Consider the following 17,359-nt stretch of genomic DNA (forward strand, 5'->3'; position numbering starts at 1 on the left):
TTTTGACACAAGTCTATCAGAAACTGATAAATCAGTTACACATAAAAGTAAGGATACAGAAGATCTGAAAAGTAGTCATTTTTAATAACATTTCATGAAATGGGAACTTGTTATAACATCTGTTATAAAATGTTATAAAAATTGACTATGTGCTAAATAGAGAAACTTCAAAAACATTACAAAGATTTAATATCATAGAGACCACATTCACTAATATCACAGTGTAGTCACATTTTAATTGTTATAAACTAAATAACTCATGGATTAAAGAAAAAGTTTCAATAGAAATTATTATAAACAGTAATCCCCCTTATCCACAGTTTTGCTTTCTGTGGTTTCAGTTATCCACAGTCATTTGTGCTCTGAAAATATTACATGGAAAATTCCAGAAATAATAAGTTTTAAATTGTATGCTGTCTAAGTAGTGTGATGACATCTCACACCGTTCAGCACAGAACGTGAACTATCCCTTTGTCCAGTGTAATCCATGCTATTTTCACTACCTGCCCATCAGTCACTTAGTAGCAGTCTTGGTTATCAAATCCACTGTCATGGTGTCACAGTGCTTATATTTATGAAACCCTTATTTTACTTAATGGCCCCAAAGCTCAAGATTAGTGATACTGGCATATTATTAAAATTGTTCTACTTTATTATTAGTTGTTGCTGTTAATCTCTTACTATGCCTAATTTATAAATTAAACTTTATCATAGGTATGTATGTGTAGAAATAAACAGTATATGTAGAGTTCAGTACTATCCACAGTGTCAGGAATCAATTGGGGATCTTGGAATGTATTCCCCGTAGATAAAGAGGGATGACTGTTCTTAGAACAAAACTTGAGGTAGATAGTTTCCCAGTGAGCCCTTCCTCCTTGTATTCATGCCTTTGTATAATCCCCTCACTAGAATGTAGGAGGGACTTAATGACTTGCTTTAACAAATAGAATAGAGCAGAAGCTGTAACATGTTGCTTCTGAGATGAGGTTACAGATGACTCTGGTGTCCATCTTGATGCCCACTCTCACTGTTTCTCAACTCATTCCCTCTGGGCGAAGCCAGCTTCCACATTGTGGGCTGCCATATGGAGAGGCCCAGGTGACCAGGAACTGATGCCTTCAGCCAAGAGCTGGTGAGAACCTGGGGCCTGCCAGCAGACAGGAGAATGACATTGGATGTGAATTTTACCCCAACGCATGCCTTGAGATGACTGTAAGGCTCTGATGGCAGCCTTGGAGGGTACCATAAGCCAGAGGTACCCAGTTAAGTCACATCCAGATTCTTGACCCACATGCATATTAGTTTTTTAAGAAGCTATGTTTTGGGGTAATTTGTATTCAGCAATAGGTAGCTAATGATACATACTACATATCAAAACCTGGAGATTGTGGCAAAATAGTAAATTTAGAGCCTCAAGTACTGATGTTAGAAAAAGGAGAAAGCCTGAAGATAAATATTGTTAAATTATGTAAAGAAGTCCAGATTAATGAAATGAGAAATAAAGGAATGATGAGAAAAAGCAAAAACTAGTTTTTTGAAAAAACCCTAATAAAAACAGTCAAGCCTCTGGTAAGTTTTACCTTGGAAAAAAGAGAAAGCAAAAATCAACAATCTTAGAAATGAGAAAGGAGACATAACTATAAACACAGATTTTTAAAACCATAAGAAACCGTTGTGATTAATAAATGCGAAAACTTAGACAAAATGAGTGACTCTTAAGAGTCAAGAGTTACACTATTAAAAGAACTCTTAAAAATTGATAAGGAAACAACTCACTTGAAAAAATGGTTAGAGATATATAAAGAGACAGCTCACTCAAGTGCAGATCAATCCAAATGACACCATATGAAAAAAGGCTGAAGCTTGCCCCTCATTCAGGGAAATGGTCACTAAGGTGGTAACAATGTATTACTCTGTACCTTTCAGGTAGTGAGTTTTAAAAAGAACAAGTATACCTGCTGTCCATGAGAAAATGGTAGAAAGGGCCTTCCTACGTTGCCAGTATAAATGTATTGTCATCACCCTAAACAATCTGATGGCATCTATTAACATTACAAATACAGCCTTTTCAGCAATCCTTCTCCTGGAATCTATCCCAGAGACATTAAAGTACCCATATATAACACATTCACCAGGAGGCTTATCAGCCTTATTCATAGAAACAAGGAAACTGAATATATATTGGATGCCCATCAGCAGAATGTTATGATATATTTTACATGTTATAATATGCTATAAACCTATAATACATCTCTACTATTTTTGCTTTAGAAGTCAATTCTCTTTTAGAATGATTAAAAATAAGAAAAATATCTTTCTTCCCTTGTGGACATCTACATTTCTGTCTGGTTTCATATTTCTTCTGCCTGAAGAAATCCCTTTAATATTTTGCATAGTGCAGGTAATAAGTAATCTCAGCTTATTTTTGTCTGAAAAAGTATTTGTTTCACCTTCATATTTGAAAGATATTTTTGCTGTTTATGGGATTCTTGGCTGACTGTTGTTTTATTTCAGTGCTTTGATGATGTCACTGCATTTAGGTTGGACTGCATCATTTCTCATAAGTCAGCTGTGATTCTTATCTTTGTGCCTCTGTATTTTCTCTCTCTGTGTGTGTGTGTGTGTGTGTGTAGCTGCCTTCAAGATTTTCTCTGTCTTTAGTTTTTAATAATTTAAATTTGATGGATTTAAGTATGTGGGTTGTTTTGGTTTTTGTTTAGGGGTGGGGTGACCATGGGTATTTTCTGATGTGCTTAAATATGTTTGTTTTTTTTCATTATTTATAGGAAATGCTCATTTATCATCTCTTCAAATATGTCTTTTGCCCATTCTTTCTCTCTTTTCCTTCTAGGAGTCAATTACATGTATATTAATGTATTTTATATTATTTTACAGCTCTGTCCAGTCTGTTGTTGAACCTATTTAAGGCATTCCTAACTGCAGTTACCACATTTTACAAAACTTCTAGCATTACCATTTGTCTCTTTCTTATAGTTTTTTAACTCTGCTGAAATTCCCCATCAATTCAAACAAATTTGGTAGATCATAGTTCTTTTGATTCCCTCTTTGATATTTTCAGAATCTTTTATCTCTGTGTCATATTCTGCTGATGACTTTGTCTCTTCAGCATGGATTCTTTTACTTGCTTTTTTGTGTGTCTCATGCATTTCAACTGAATGTTAGACATTGTATTTAAGAAAATAGAGGCAGAGGCTGGGTTCAGTGGCTTACCCATTTAATCCCAGCATTTGGGGAGGCTAAGATGGGAGAATTGCTTGAACCCAGGAATTCAAGGCTGCAGTGAGCTAGAATTGCACCACTGCTCTCCAACCTAGGTGACAGGGTAAGACCCTGACTCAAAAAAAGTAAGAAAAGAAAGACAGAGATGAATTGTATGGAAATAGGCATATCTTTTCATCTCTCAAGCAGGGGAAGTAAACTTTTACTGTTAAGAGCCAGATAGTCAATATTTTTTATTTTATAGGTTATATAAACTCTTAAGTCTACTTTACCTGATACTAATATAAGTCAGTCCTCCATATTTTGGATATTACGCATGCATGGATTCAACCAACGCAGATTGAAAGTACATACAGTTGGCCCCTCATATCCTCGGATTTCACGTCCACAGATTATTTGAATCTATGGGTGGAGTGAGCAATTATAGTATGCCATTATATATAAGGGACTTGAGCTTCTGCAGATTGTTGGTATTTCCGAGGTAGGAGGATGTCCTGGAACCAATTCCTTAAAGATATGGCACACTGTATAGCCACTGCTGCTTTCTGTTGATTTATATTTGCATAGGTATCTTTTTCCATCCTTTTACTTTCAACCTAACTGTATTAGAAGTTTCTCATATACAGCATATACTGGAGTAGTGTGCTTTTAGTCCACTCTGCCAATCCTTGGATTTTAACTATTGTAGATATTTGCAATTCATGTAGTTATCAGTAGATATCCACCATTTTACTTTCTGTCTTTAATTTGTTTCCCCTTTTTTATTTGCCTTTTTTTCTGCCCTCCTGTATGGAAATTATTTTAGAATCCTACTTTGATATATCTATAGTTTTTTGCAGTTTTTATTATTGTTGTTGTTGTTGCTTTTGAGACAGGGTCTGGCTCTGTCAATCAGGCTGGAATGCAGTGGAGCAATCTCAACTCACTGTGACCTCCGACTCTCAGGCTTAAGCCAACCTCCCACCTTAGCCTCCCAAGTAGCTGAGACTACAAGTGTGTTCCACCATGCCTGGCTAATTTTTGTATTTTTTGTAGAGATGGGGTTTCGCCATGTTGCCCAGGCTGGGCTGGAGCTCCTGAGCTCAAGTGATCCGCCCACCTTGGCCTCCCAAAGTGCTGGGATTACAAGCGTGAGCCACTGCACTTTGGGAGGTGGTATTTTTGTTTCTTGTCAGGAAGATTTGCTCTAGATGTTACATTATATATACATAGCTTATCACAGTCTAGTAGTGTTGACATTTTACGGGTTCAAGTGAGATGTAGAAACCTTTGTCCCTTTAAATATCCACCCTTATTTATGATTGTCTTAGATATTCCTTTACATACATTGAGAACCACATCCATGTTATAATTTTTGCTTCAGCTGTCAAATATAGAAAACTGAAGAGGAGAGGAAAGTCTATTGTATATGCCCATGTGCTTGCTCTTTCCATTGCTCTTTTCTTCCAAGAGGTTTGCTGATGGCTTACTTTGAGCTTTGCTGTTTGGTAACTATTTTATGTTCAGATTCCCAAAGACTGTTCACTCCAAGGAAACAGTGACAAAATCATAGTTTGTTTATCTGAAATATAAAGACTGAAATGACAGTGTAGAGAAATGAAGTCATTTTCTGAATTAGGCATTTTCCTTGGAATGGGCACTACTCTAAATCATGGAAGTCTAATGATTTAGGGTAATATGGATCTAATACAGATGTATTAAATGAGGAGCTGAGTCAGCTCCAAATTTCCCTCTAGATTGGTAAGTCTGTAATTTATTACATGAAATTCCTAATTATCACCATACTAAGTTCAAAAAATGTTAACCCAAATTCTTTAGTAACTGACAAACCTCATTCTTAAGACTCTTGACAGAAATCATCTTGATGAGCTTCTCTGCATGATCTTTCCAATGCTGTTATAATTTTATGGCAATTACTCTTATTTTGATTAATTCTAATGCAAGGAGAAAAAGACTGACTCTGTGTTGGGGTTTCCTTTCTTTATAAGGCACAAGACCTAAACGTCATCGAAGAAGTGATTCGAATGATGTTAGAGATCATCAACTCCTGCCTGACAAATTCCCTTCACCACAACCCAAACTTGGTTTATGCCCTGCTGTACAAACGCGATCTCTTTGAACAATTTCGAACTCATCCTTCATTTCAGGATATAATGCAAAATATTGATCTGGTAAGTATAAAGATATCTATTATTATTCTTTTTTAAGTGTTAAAGGAGAGAATGTTTAATAAGCCTTGGTAATAGTAAGAGTTTCTTCTTTCAACATTAACTATATTTGCAGTCTATTTTGCTATAATAGTTGTGGTATCTGTGTGTGTATTTATTGTATATACGCATACATATTTAATAAAATTGAAGTCATACTTCATACAGTTCTTTATTCTGCCATTAGAATAAAGTTCTGCCATTCGTTCTTTATAGTGCCACTTAGAACATGAGCATTTTTCTATGTTATTATCAATTCTTTGAAAATCTCAAATTTTAATTTCTGTCTAGCCTGTGTTTCTGTCCTAAAATATATTTAATCATTATCCCTTTTTTGCTCATTTATTTCCAGTGTTTTATATCAATTCATAATGGGTGAACAGTTTTTAAATAAGTTTTATCTCATATTTTAAAATTATATTTTTGGTATGGTTTTAAAGCTGGAATTTTACTAGTTTTAACTGTCAGAGGACATCTTTATTTTCAAGATTCAACACAAGTTGCCAAATTGCTTTCCAGAAAAACTATAGAATTTATGCATGTGGACCAGGCGCGGTGGCTCACGCCTGTAATCCCAGCACTTTCGGAGGCTGAGGTGGGTGGATCACTTGAGGTAGGAGTTCAAAACCAGCATTGCCAACATGGTGAAACCCCGTTTCTACTAAAAATACTAAAATTTGCCGAGTGTGGTGGCTCACGCCTGTAATCCCAACTACTTGAGAAGCTGAGGCGGGAGAATCACTTGAACTTAGGAGGCGGAGGTTGCAGTGAGCTGAGATCACACCATTGTACTCTGGCCTGGGCAACAAGAGTGAAACTCTGTCTCACAAAAAAAAAAAAAAAAGAATGTATGCATCTGTATATCATATTATACTTCTATAAGTGACCCATGAGAGGATCCGTGTACTTTTACAGCTTTGAGCAGTGTAATTATTTTAATGTCTTTTTATAGCAAAAATGGTATATCATCATATTTTAATTTCCTTAATTACTAGTGTGGTTAAACATTTTTTACAGGTCTGTGAACTTTTGCTTTCTGTCCTTTTAAAAAAAATTTTTTTTGCTAAGTTTGCTACTGTCATATTAGTGTTTTCTGATTCAACTTGGTTCCATAAATATTTTTTAAATAGCTATTATAATTCACAGTGCTGGGCTCAAGTAAACTGAAGAGCTGCCGTACCTGTCCTTGTATTACTTATATTTAGGAAGACATTCAATAATTAAATTATCAAACAAACATAATATATATAGTTTCAATAATAAGTGAGCACATGTACATACCTTTCTCTGGGGTGTTTACCCAATAGTGGAATTGCTGGGTGTTGCGTATCATGCCAAACTATTTTCCATGGGGGTGCTACCATTGTACACTCTAGTCACTGGTGTATGAGAATTCCTGTTGCTTTACATACTCATAAAAAAATTGTTTTGATAGTTTTGTCAGTTTTGTAATGGCATCTTATTATACTTTTAATTTGTAATTCCTTGATTACTAATAAGGATAAGCATGTTTCATATGTTTATTAGCCGTTAGATTTCCTCTTTTAGGAGTCCCTGTTAAAGTCTTGCTAGTTTTCTATTGAGTTATTTATCTTTCTCTTGTTAATATATATTTTATTGTTATGTTCTGGATTCTAGACCTTTCTTGGTTATATGTTGCAGATATCCACTCTCTAACACAGCTACAAACTTTTTGACCGAACTCTAAAACTCCTCTTCAAATAGTCAGATCAGGTAGCATTCTCAATTCCACTCTTTCTATGGAGACCTGCTGCCTGCCACACCCATTGTGCACTGATTCTGCACAGCTGCACTGTCTTGGGAATTGCCTTCACTACTGTCGTTTGGTCGAGCCTGGCTCCTGTCTTCCTCTTTCTTGGTTTACTACTTTGTGTTGGTGGAACGTATATTATTGTAGCTTTCTGGGAAAAGGGTGTATATGAGATGGATTTTTTTATTTTTTACTTTATCATGTCTGAAACATCTTTCTTCTCCCTTTATATATGACCTGATCTTTCTGGAAGCTTTTCTGATCTCTTTATCCTTGTGTTCTGGAACGTCATGATTTGCTGTGCATTGGAAAATTGTATTGGATACTTGGAGAGCCATTTTAGTCTATAGACTGATGCTCAAAACTATCTAATATTCTTTTTGTTGCTGCTGTTTTTTGAGACAGAGCCTTGCTCTGTTGTCTATGCTAGTGTGCAGTGGCATGGTTATGACGCATTGCAACCTCTGACTCCCAGGCTCAAGCAGGCCTCCCAGCTCAGCCTCTCAAGTAACTGGGATACAGGCATGCATCGCCACATGCGTGCGTGTGTGTGTGTCAGCGTGTCAGTGTGTCAGTCAAGGTTAGATCTTGCTATGTTGCCCAGGCTGGTCTCAAACTCCCAGGCTCAAGTGATCCTCCCCGCTCAGCCTTCCAAAGTGTTGGAATTGCAGGCATGATCCATTGCACCCAGCCAAATAGTCTTTTAAATTATTTCTTCTCTGCCACTTTTTGTCTGTGAAATTCTTAATCAAATGGTCCTTGGGAACCCTTTTATATCAGTATCATTAAATGTTATTTTGGGGGCTGGTCCATGTCCTCAGATAAGAATTCTTTAAGCCCCTGCTTGGAGTATAGAAGCCTGTCTGTCAGAGTTTTGAAAGCAAAGATAGAGGCTGAACTATGTTGCAGATGGGGAGAGAAGGTAGAGAGTGGCGTCTAGCTGAAAACCAGTTTGCTTTCAGGGTGGCAGCAACGCATGGATTCTGGTCAAATTTCAGACATTTAAGAATGTCTCTGTCCATTCTCATAAGCCAGCTTACCCAAGTAGGTTAATCTTTTGCATGTCTCGGTAGAGTTTTGTGTAGTTGTTAGGTACTTGGTTGAAATCAGGTTTGGGCCATAACTAGCCTCCCATTCCAGACTCTTAACACATAGGATGTATTAACTGCTGGATACCCTGGAATCTACACAATTAAATGCGATTTTAACCTACAGTTGAGTATATTGTTGCAAATCCATTCGTTGATTTTCACAGCTTTTTCATGATTGCTGGTAAACAGAAATTAATATTAAAACTCTCTTTTGTCAGCTTAATCAGTGTTTTCGTTGGCTTTGCTTAAGCTGCTTCAGCTACATACATAACGGTTGCAGCTATAGCAAAATATTTTGCCATTCATACTCTTGTCATTTTCTTAAACTTATATCAACATCATTTAGGTATCATTAACAGAACTGGAAAGTAAATAGTCCATGGGGGTTGGGGGGCATCTCATGGGAGATTGCCATCCCTGCTCTCATCTCAGCTCTCAAATAAAGTATCCAGAACTCAAACAGAGCGTTTGTGTCCATTCCTTGTAACAGTTACTCCTGCAAGCAGTCTTATGGATTATAACATTGAGTAGAAATCATTCTGTCTATGAAGGCAACTTTATAGGCTAGCTGTTTACTTACTTCTGAAAAGCTGCTTCTAACCATGTTATTCATGAATTTGTCCAAATTCATTTCTGATTCTTGCCAGTACTATTTTTGGAGGTAAAAACTGAGTTTAAGACTCATTATGCTTGTTAGTAAAGATTTCACAAAACTCTTTCCCCTTTTACATGAGAAATTGGCCTTGGGTTAAGAAGCTTCTTGCTCAGTTTTCTGGAAATCTAATGGAGGTAGAGTGTCAGTTGTGTTACCAAGCAACACTGCTATGATAAAATGATAATGTGATAAAATGACATTTGATTGGCAAGCTGAGTCTTTACTTGGAAGACTAAGAATGAACCACAAATACTTGATAGGAAGTCATAACTTTGGGCTTCTCTGAATGAGAGAACTCTTATAACTGGGCACATTCTTTACAGGGACCTAGAAGCTGAGACTGTCACAAGGGTATTGGTTTCTGTTTGGGACATCGTTTCTCAGGTAGGGTGGCTATTGCATCTACCTACAGTAGTCTCATTCTCTCGCATCTGAACTGTCATTTGAAGGGTCAAAGACTAGCCCAGAAAACAAAAACCTGTGGGGCTATGCTGTTGGCATGCTACTTTTCCTATCCTTACATCTTTTTAAAATTCATCTGATGCCAACTATGGCTTTTTATAGTCTTGAGACTCTTGATGTCTAATATTTCGTCTAAGAATATCACCCAAGAATGGGCATTGTAATGTTAAAATAGTATTTTCTTCTATTTGTTTATTAATGTATCTCTTTCAAGCTCCAGAGTTGGGGGATATTACTGCTTTTCCAAGATTTAGTCAGATCTTTACATTCTAGAAATATCCAGCATGTCCATTTTCAGCCTTCGTGTTTCTAAACTGTGTCATCCCATTCATTTCAGTCTGCGCCTGTGGCAGTCCTCTAGCCCATCTGTCCTAACTTTTGCCTTTCTCTGGACCTCCCTGATTGTAATTTCTGTTTTCATTCCTTCCTATCTTTCTTTTTTTCCTTTAAAAAAATTTTTAAGGATAGTCACCTGAACTATGGACTATATATGTCTGATAATATATACCAGCAGTATATTGGAGAGAAATAATCTCTAATTCCCAGTATCTTTCATTGTGATGGGCAATATTTTCTTTGTGTTTTTGTCAAAAGACTAAACCAGAGATTTATTTTTCCTGTGGTGATAGCTGCAATAGGCAATATTACACATCATTTGGAGTATTTAGCTTTAAGATTTTATTTGAACCACATCAAAAGCCATTTGCTTCTTTTCTAATCATCACTAGCTTTTATTGCATGCTTGCTAAGCACTTACATGCATTAACTTACTTAATCCTCATTGAAAAATAAACCATGAGGTATATTTCATTTTAGTCCTCAATTTACAGATAAACCAAGTTAGAAAGAGTAACTTGTTCACTGTCACATATTCAGAAAGTGATATAGCCAGAACTTAAACCCAGAGAGTTTGATAATAAGGCCCATGTTTGTAATAATTCTGCCTAACCACTACACGCATTCACTAAATGCTCCCACAGTTGCCTTATGAAACCATCTGATCATATCCACAAACATACTTACTTTCTCTTTGAAGATCAGTTCTAATGATGTCAAATCAGTCTTTATGCCATCGATGGTAAAATGAGGAACATTCTTAGTATCCAGACAATTGATATCCTTAAATATGTCTCTGAGAGCCAGGTGTGGTGGTGCACTGTTATCCCAGCTACTCAGTAGACTGAGGCAGGAGGATCACTTGAGCCCAGGAATTCACGACCAGCCTGGGCAATGTAGCAAGATGCCATCTCTTAAACACACACACACACACACGTACACACAAAAGAAAAAGAAAAAAAAGTTTCTGAAAGACCATATTAATTTTTTTGTAGAAGGAGACAGAACCATGCAGAGAATTTAAACTACATCCATTTGAAACACATTCTCCTTCGTAAGAAGTGAAAGTCAGAGTGGAAGTGAGGATGTAGAAAGGACATCACTGTAAGCACACAGTATAGAACCATGTAGAAATAAAAGCAGGATGTTAAGTTGGACTTATACCCAGTGCTTACTTTTCTATCATTGTCAGAAGAATGGGCCTCTTATTTACACTTCGCCTGTATTTAGTAAAAAGTGCATTCTAGGCTAAACATTTGGCTATATGCCATTATGCATTTCTTAAAACCAGATCAACAAATGCCTAAACAGTTTTAAGTACACCTTCTAAATGATGGGAATGAGGCTTGGGTGCCTCATGTGTATTACCTCTTTTACCATCCTTAATCCATGTGAGCTAGGATTATTATCCCACTTTACAGGTAAGAAAACCAAGATACTGAGAGGTTTCTCACATGCTATTAATACACATTCCTGCCTAAGGATCATTGTCTTGGATAATTATCGCATATCATTTCAAGGCGCTTTATCTCATTGGCCCTTTTACCATCCCTAGGAGGGCTAGACAAGAGAAATAGTGGGCTTGAGATCACTTAGCTAGCAAGTCACTAAGCCAGGCCCTGAATCCAGGTCTTCTCATTCTATTAAATCCCATATTTTCCACATTCACTTGAATAAACCTAAGTAGGATTCCAAATGAGCAGGTTTTTCAACAACTTTTTGTTGAATACTATCATCCAAAATAGTACTGGGTACCCTGGAAATTCATTTAAAAAACATTTTAAATTCCTTTTACATATTTTGAAAAGAATGCTGCGATAAAGATATAAATAACATCTCTATACTTTTTGCCTTTTTCAGCACTTTACCTTCCCCTTCCATCCCCCAAAGACCCCTGAAATTTTGGCTTAAACAAGCATTTGCTATTTTCTTCTTTCATAGAGTTAACCTTCCAAAGTTAACTCTGTGAAAGACTGTAGAAGAAAAAAGTTGGTGGGGGAGACGAATCTACTGTTATTTTTAGTGGACAGGGAGTTGAGAGTTGATATTTTTGGTTAAGACATTTAGCAGTAGTCAGTATGTCAGAAGACAGAAGTGACTAACCTTGGAGCACTTTTAACTTCTGCAGAAGGAGTTAGACATATGCTTTTCAAGTGCCCACATTTTTATTCCACACTGGCACATATCTCTCCCATCTAAAACATAAGGTGATATGGTCAGGCTGAATTAAGCAGCAGACAAGGTAGAATATGACACCAAATGACAGAACATAAAAGACATTTTCTGGTTACCTAAGAAATGGCTGAATGTAAGTAGTGGACAGATGCAATGAACTATAACACTGTATAGTATGGTAAAGGCAAGAAACATTTTTATCTCTGGACAGTATAGAATTCACATTAGATCTTGTGTATTTCCAGACCTGACCATTCAGTTACTGACTTGACAGTCCCACAATTGTTGAACAAGGTTAAATCATAATTCTTGATTTTCTACAAAAACCAATACAATATAAAACATTTTCTTCTACAATCTTTTTTATCCCAATATATGACATCAGTATCTACCCAGTTGCTTAAGAAAAAAAAAAAAAAGAATAAGAAAGGAGAATAATGAGAGCTGGTTAGAATGGGGGTAGAAGATTGCAAATTTAAAGAACGTGATCAGGGAAGACCTCTCAGAAGGTGCATTTGAGCCAAACTTGAAGCAGATAGACAGTGAGCTATGCAGCTGTCTAGGGACAGAGCGCTCTAGGCAGAGAATAGATGGGTGGGACAGAGTGATGGGGAACTGGCTGGGAAGGCAGAGTGAACATTCTGTGATAATGAGGGGAGATGGTTGGTTACAGGATATGCTATATTTGTCAAAACTCATTGAACTGTACCATTAAAATGAGGTTTGTTTTATTGTATGAAATTCTACCTCAGTAAATTTACTACTAAAAAATAAATTTCCTAGACTAGGATATAGAAAGCTAGGAAGAGTTGTACCCTAACAAAGAGAAAAAGAGGTAAACCTCAAAATCGTAACCTTTCTTGAACCTATCAGAGAGCTGAGGTCACAGGGCAACCAAGTAGCCTAGATCCGAAGGAGGGATCATCAGCCCGCCCACCCCTCAAACTGAGGTGAGACACCAGGAGTGGATCACCTGTGGCAGAGCATAGGACTAGGCGGCCACCATACAAGTGGGTAAAAAGAAATCTCATGCAGTTTTAATAACTTGCTAAAGGCTGAGTGTGGACTAGCGTGACATTACAGAACACCTACGAGACTGAGGTACCAGAGGAATTTGCACTCACAGGCTGTTTTTCACTGAGACTGGGGGCAGGGCATGAAGCCAGAGCGAGCCTCCCAAGGTGATGCACATATAGAAAAATATATAGTCTCATTCCCCTGCCAGCCTTTTCCTTCATATGGTGCAAAAGCCTTGGATTGCCAGAGGAGGAGCACCAAACCTTATTGCCCTCAGGACATAGGTAGAGTCCCATTATTGTGAGTAAAGGGTAAAAGAAAAAAATCTCTACTTCTAGGTAAATCTCTACTTCTAGGTAAATTAAACTGTCCCAGCCCCATGATTGTATAAGAGTATCATTAGAGGTATCCTACCAACAACTAACCACAGATACAGGGCAAAGTTTGGCTGCCATTGGAAGAAAGGGAAGAGAAAGCTAAGAAAGCCTTCTGCCCTAGGCCGAGGCTTAGAGAGCCCCATTTTAGACTGAGGTCTTAGGACAGACAGCAGATAGAGAATCCCTTACCTTCTACCACCAGCCTTGCAAGTACTGAGTAACAAGCAGCAGCATCTACGGCTGGGAAAGATTAAGGGCATAGATACAGACACTACTCTAGGACCCAGGTATGTGGGCTCACTGAAAGCAGAAAGTGGAACATGAATGTTGAAAAACCTGTGGCACGTCAGGTCCCAGCAAAGCAGAAGGCATCATTAGAGGATGTGGTACACTGAAGGTAGCCACAGCAACAGAAAAACTCAAATTTAGCTCACCTTCTGAGTGAATTAGTTCAACCTCCAATCCTGACCTAAGAAGTGATGTGCCCAAATTTATCATAAATAGTATTTCTCTCTGTCTCTACAGTTCTACAAATGATGTCTAACATTCAGCCAAGCATTATGAGACATAAAAAGGCAAGAAAAAAAATCATATTGTCAACAGACAACAGAACCAGACTCAGTGATGACTCAGGTGTTGGAACTGTCAGACTGGGACTGTAATTATGATTAATCAGTTTTAAAGGTCTGGTGCAAAGGTCAACTAAGTGTGACCCATAGGGCATATGGAACCCACAACTTGTCTTTTTATAGCCTGTGAAATAAGCTTTAGATATATACCCAGTAATGAGAGTCCATTCCATGCCGGTTTGATTACTGTAGTCTTGTAGTATAGTTTGAAGTCCAGCAGTGTGATGCCTCCAGCTTTGTTCTTTTTGCTTAGGATTGTCTTGGCTATGCAGGCTCTCTTGTGATTCCATATGAAGTTTAAAGTGGTTTGTTTCAGTTCTGTGAAGAAGGTCATTGGTAGCTTGATGGGAATAGCATTGAATCTATAAATTACTTTGGGCAGTATGGCCATTTTCACAATATTGATTCTTCCTAACCATGAGCATGGAATGTTTTTCCATCTGTTTGAAGATTTTGGGCTGAGACAATGGGGTCTTCTAAATATACAATCATGTCATCTGCAAATAGAGACAGTTTGACTTCCTCTTTTCCTAATTGAATACACTTTATTTCTTTTTCTTGCCTGATTGCTCTGGCTAGAGCTTTCAATACTATATTGAATAAGAGTGGTGAGAGAGGGCATCCCTGTCTAATGCCTGATGTCAAAGGGAATTCTTCCAGCTTTTGCCCATTCAGTATGATACTGGCTGTAGGTTTGTCATATATAGCTTTTATGATTTTATGATATATTCTGTCGATACCTAGTTTATTGAGAGTTTTTAGCATGAAGGGCTGTTGAATTTTGTCAAAGGCCTTCTCTGCATCTATTGAGATAATCATGTGGTTTTTGTCTTTGGTTCCGTTTATGTGATGGATTACGTTTATGGACTCGCATATGTTGAACCAGCCTTGCATCCCCGGGATAAAGCCTACTTGATTGTGATGAATAAGCTTTTTGATGTGCTGTTGCATTCGGTTTGCCAGTATTTTATTGAAGATTTTTGCATCAATGTTCATCATGGATATTGGCCTGAAGTTTTCTTTTTTAGTTGCATCTCTGCCTGATTTTGGTATCAGGATGATGTTGGTCTCATAAAATGAGTTAGGGAGGATTCCCTCTTTTTGTATTGTTTGATATAGTTTCAAAAGGAATGGAACCAGCTCCTCTTTGTATGTCTGGTAGAATTTGGCTGTGAACCTGTCTGGACCTGGACATTTTTTGGTTGGTGGCTATTGATTGCTGCCTCAACTTCAGCCTTTGTTATTGGTCTATTCAGGGTTTCAACTTCCTCCTGGTTTAGTCTTGGTAGAGTACAAGTGTCTAGGAATTTATCCATTTCTTCCTGGTTTACTGGTTTATGTGCATAAAGCTGTTTGTAGTAATCTCTGACGATAGTTTGTATTTCTCTGGGATCCGTGGTGATATCCCCTTTATCTTTTTTTATTGCATCTGTTTGATTCTTCTCTCTTTTCCTTTTTATTAGTCTGGCTAGCGGTCTATTTTGTTAATCTTTTCAAAAAACCAGCTCCTGGATTTATTCTTTTGAATGTTTTTTTGTGTCTCTATCTCCTTCAGTTCTGCTCTGATCTTAGTTATTTCTTGTCTTCTGCTAGCTTTTGAGTTTTTTTGATCTTCCTCCTCTAGCTCTTTCAGTTTTGATGATAGGGTGTCAATTTTAGATCTTTCCTTGTTTCTCATGTGGGCATTTATTGCTATAAATTTCCCTCTCAACACTGCTTTAAAGGTGTCCCAGAGATTCTGATAGGTTTTGTCTTTATTCTGATTGGTTTTGAAGAACATCTGTATTTCTGCCTTTATTTCGTTGTTTATCCAGTCAACACTCAGGAGCAAGTTGTTCAGTTTCCAAGTGGTCGTGTGGATTTGAGTGTGTTTCTTAATCCTGAGTTCTAATCTGCACTGTGGTCTGATAGACTGTTTGTTATGATTTCCATTCTTTTGCATTTGCTGAGGAGTGATTTGCTTCCAATGATGTGGTCAATTTTGGAGTAAGTGCAGTGTGGTGCTGAGAAAAATGTATATTCTGTGGATTTGGGGTGGAGCGTTCTGTATATGTCTATTAGGTCCACTTGGTCCAGCTCTGCATTCAAGTCTTGGATGTCCTTGTTAATTTTCTGTCTCGCTGATCTGTCTGATATTGACAGTGAAGTGTTGAAGTCTCCCACTGTTATTGTGTGTGAGTCTACATCTCCCTTTAGGTCATTAAGAACTTGCTTTATGTATCTGGGTGCTCCTGTGTTGAGTGCATATATATTTAGGAGAGTTAGGTCTTCTTGTTGGATTGATCCTTTTACCATTATGTAATGCCCTTCTTTGTCTCTTTTGATCTCTGTTGGTTTGAAGTCCATTTATCGGAGACTAGGATTGCAACCTCTGCTTTTTTTTGTTCTCCATTTGCTTGGTAAATCTTCTTCCATCCCTTTATTTTGAGTCTGTGTGTGTCTTTGTATTTGCGTTGGGTTTCCTGAATACAGCACACCGATGGGTCTTGACTTTTTGTCCAGTTTGCCAGTCTGTGTCTTTTGATTGGGGCATTTAGGCCATTTACATTCAATGTTAATATTGTTATGTATGAATGTGATCCTGCCATGTTGTTACTGGCTGGTTTTCTTGCCCGTTAGCTGACTCATTTTCTTCATTGCATTTTTGGTCTTTGCCCTTTGGTGTGCTTTTGCAGTGGCTGGTACTTGTTCCTTTCCATGCTTAGTGTTTCTTTCAGGAGCTCTTGTAAGGCAGGTCTGGTGGTGATGAAATCTCTCAGTAATTGCTTGTCTGTAAAGCATTTTATTTCTCCTTCACTTATGAAGCTTAGTTTGGCTGGATATGAGATTCTTGGTTGAAAGTTCTTTTCTTTAAGGATGTTGAATATTGACCCCCACTCTCTTCTGGCTTGTAGGGTTTCTGCTGAGAGATCTGCTGTGAGCCTGATGGGCTTCCCTTTGTGGGTAACCCGACATTTCTCTCTGGCTGCCCTTAGTATTTTTTCCTTCATTTCAACCCTGGTGAATCTGACGATTATGTGCCTTGGGGTTGCTCTTCTTGAGGAATATCTTTGTGGAGTTCTCTATATTTCTTGGATTTGAATGTTGGACTACCTTGCTAGGCTTGGGAAGTTCTCCTGGGTAATATCCTGAAGCGTGTTTTCCAGCTTGGATTCATTCTCCCCGTCACATTCAGGTACATTGATCAAGCGTAGATTAGGTCTTTTCACATAATCCCATATTTCTTGGAGGCTTTGTTCATTTCTTTTCACTCTTTTTTTCTCTTGTCTTGCCTTCTCTTTTTATTTCATTGAGTTGATCTTCAATCTCTGATATCCTTTCTTCTGCTTGATCAATTTGGCTATTAAAATTTGTGTTTTCTTCACGTAGTTCTCTTGCTGTGTTTTTCAACTCCATCAA

The 17,359-nt window shown here is 37.6% G+C and overlaps 1 protein-coding gene across 8 annotated transcripts in view; it reads left to right on the plus strand.

Moving 5' to 3' along the window:
* DYM (dymeclin) overlaps positions 1-17,359 on the plus strand; it is a 432,063-nt gene that overhangs the window by 348,437 nt on the left and 66,267 nt on the right. For all 8 annotated transcript variants that reach the window (XM_064379196.1, XM_012440797.3, XM_064379199.1 and 5 more), the window contains one exon: positions 5,229-5,411. In XM_064379196.1, the coding sequence (XP_064235266.1) occupies positions 5,229-5,411 (183 nt within the window). The remainder of the gene's footprint in view (positions 1-5,228; positions 5,412-17,359) is intronic.

This window comes from Aotus nancymaae, unplaced genomic scaffold (assembly GCF_030222135.1).
Source record: "Aotus nancymaae isolate 86718 unplaced genomic scaffold, 86718_ANA_hifiasm-v0.15.2.pri h1tg000020l, whole genome shotgun sequence".
In the NCBI taxonomy this organism is placed as follows: Eukaryota; Metazoa; Chordata; class Mammalia; order Primates; family Aotidae; genus Aotus; species Aotus nancymaae.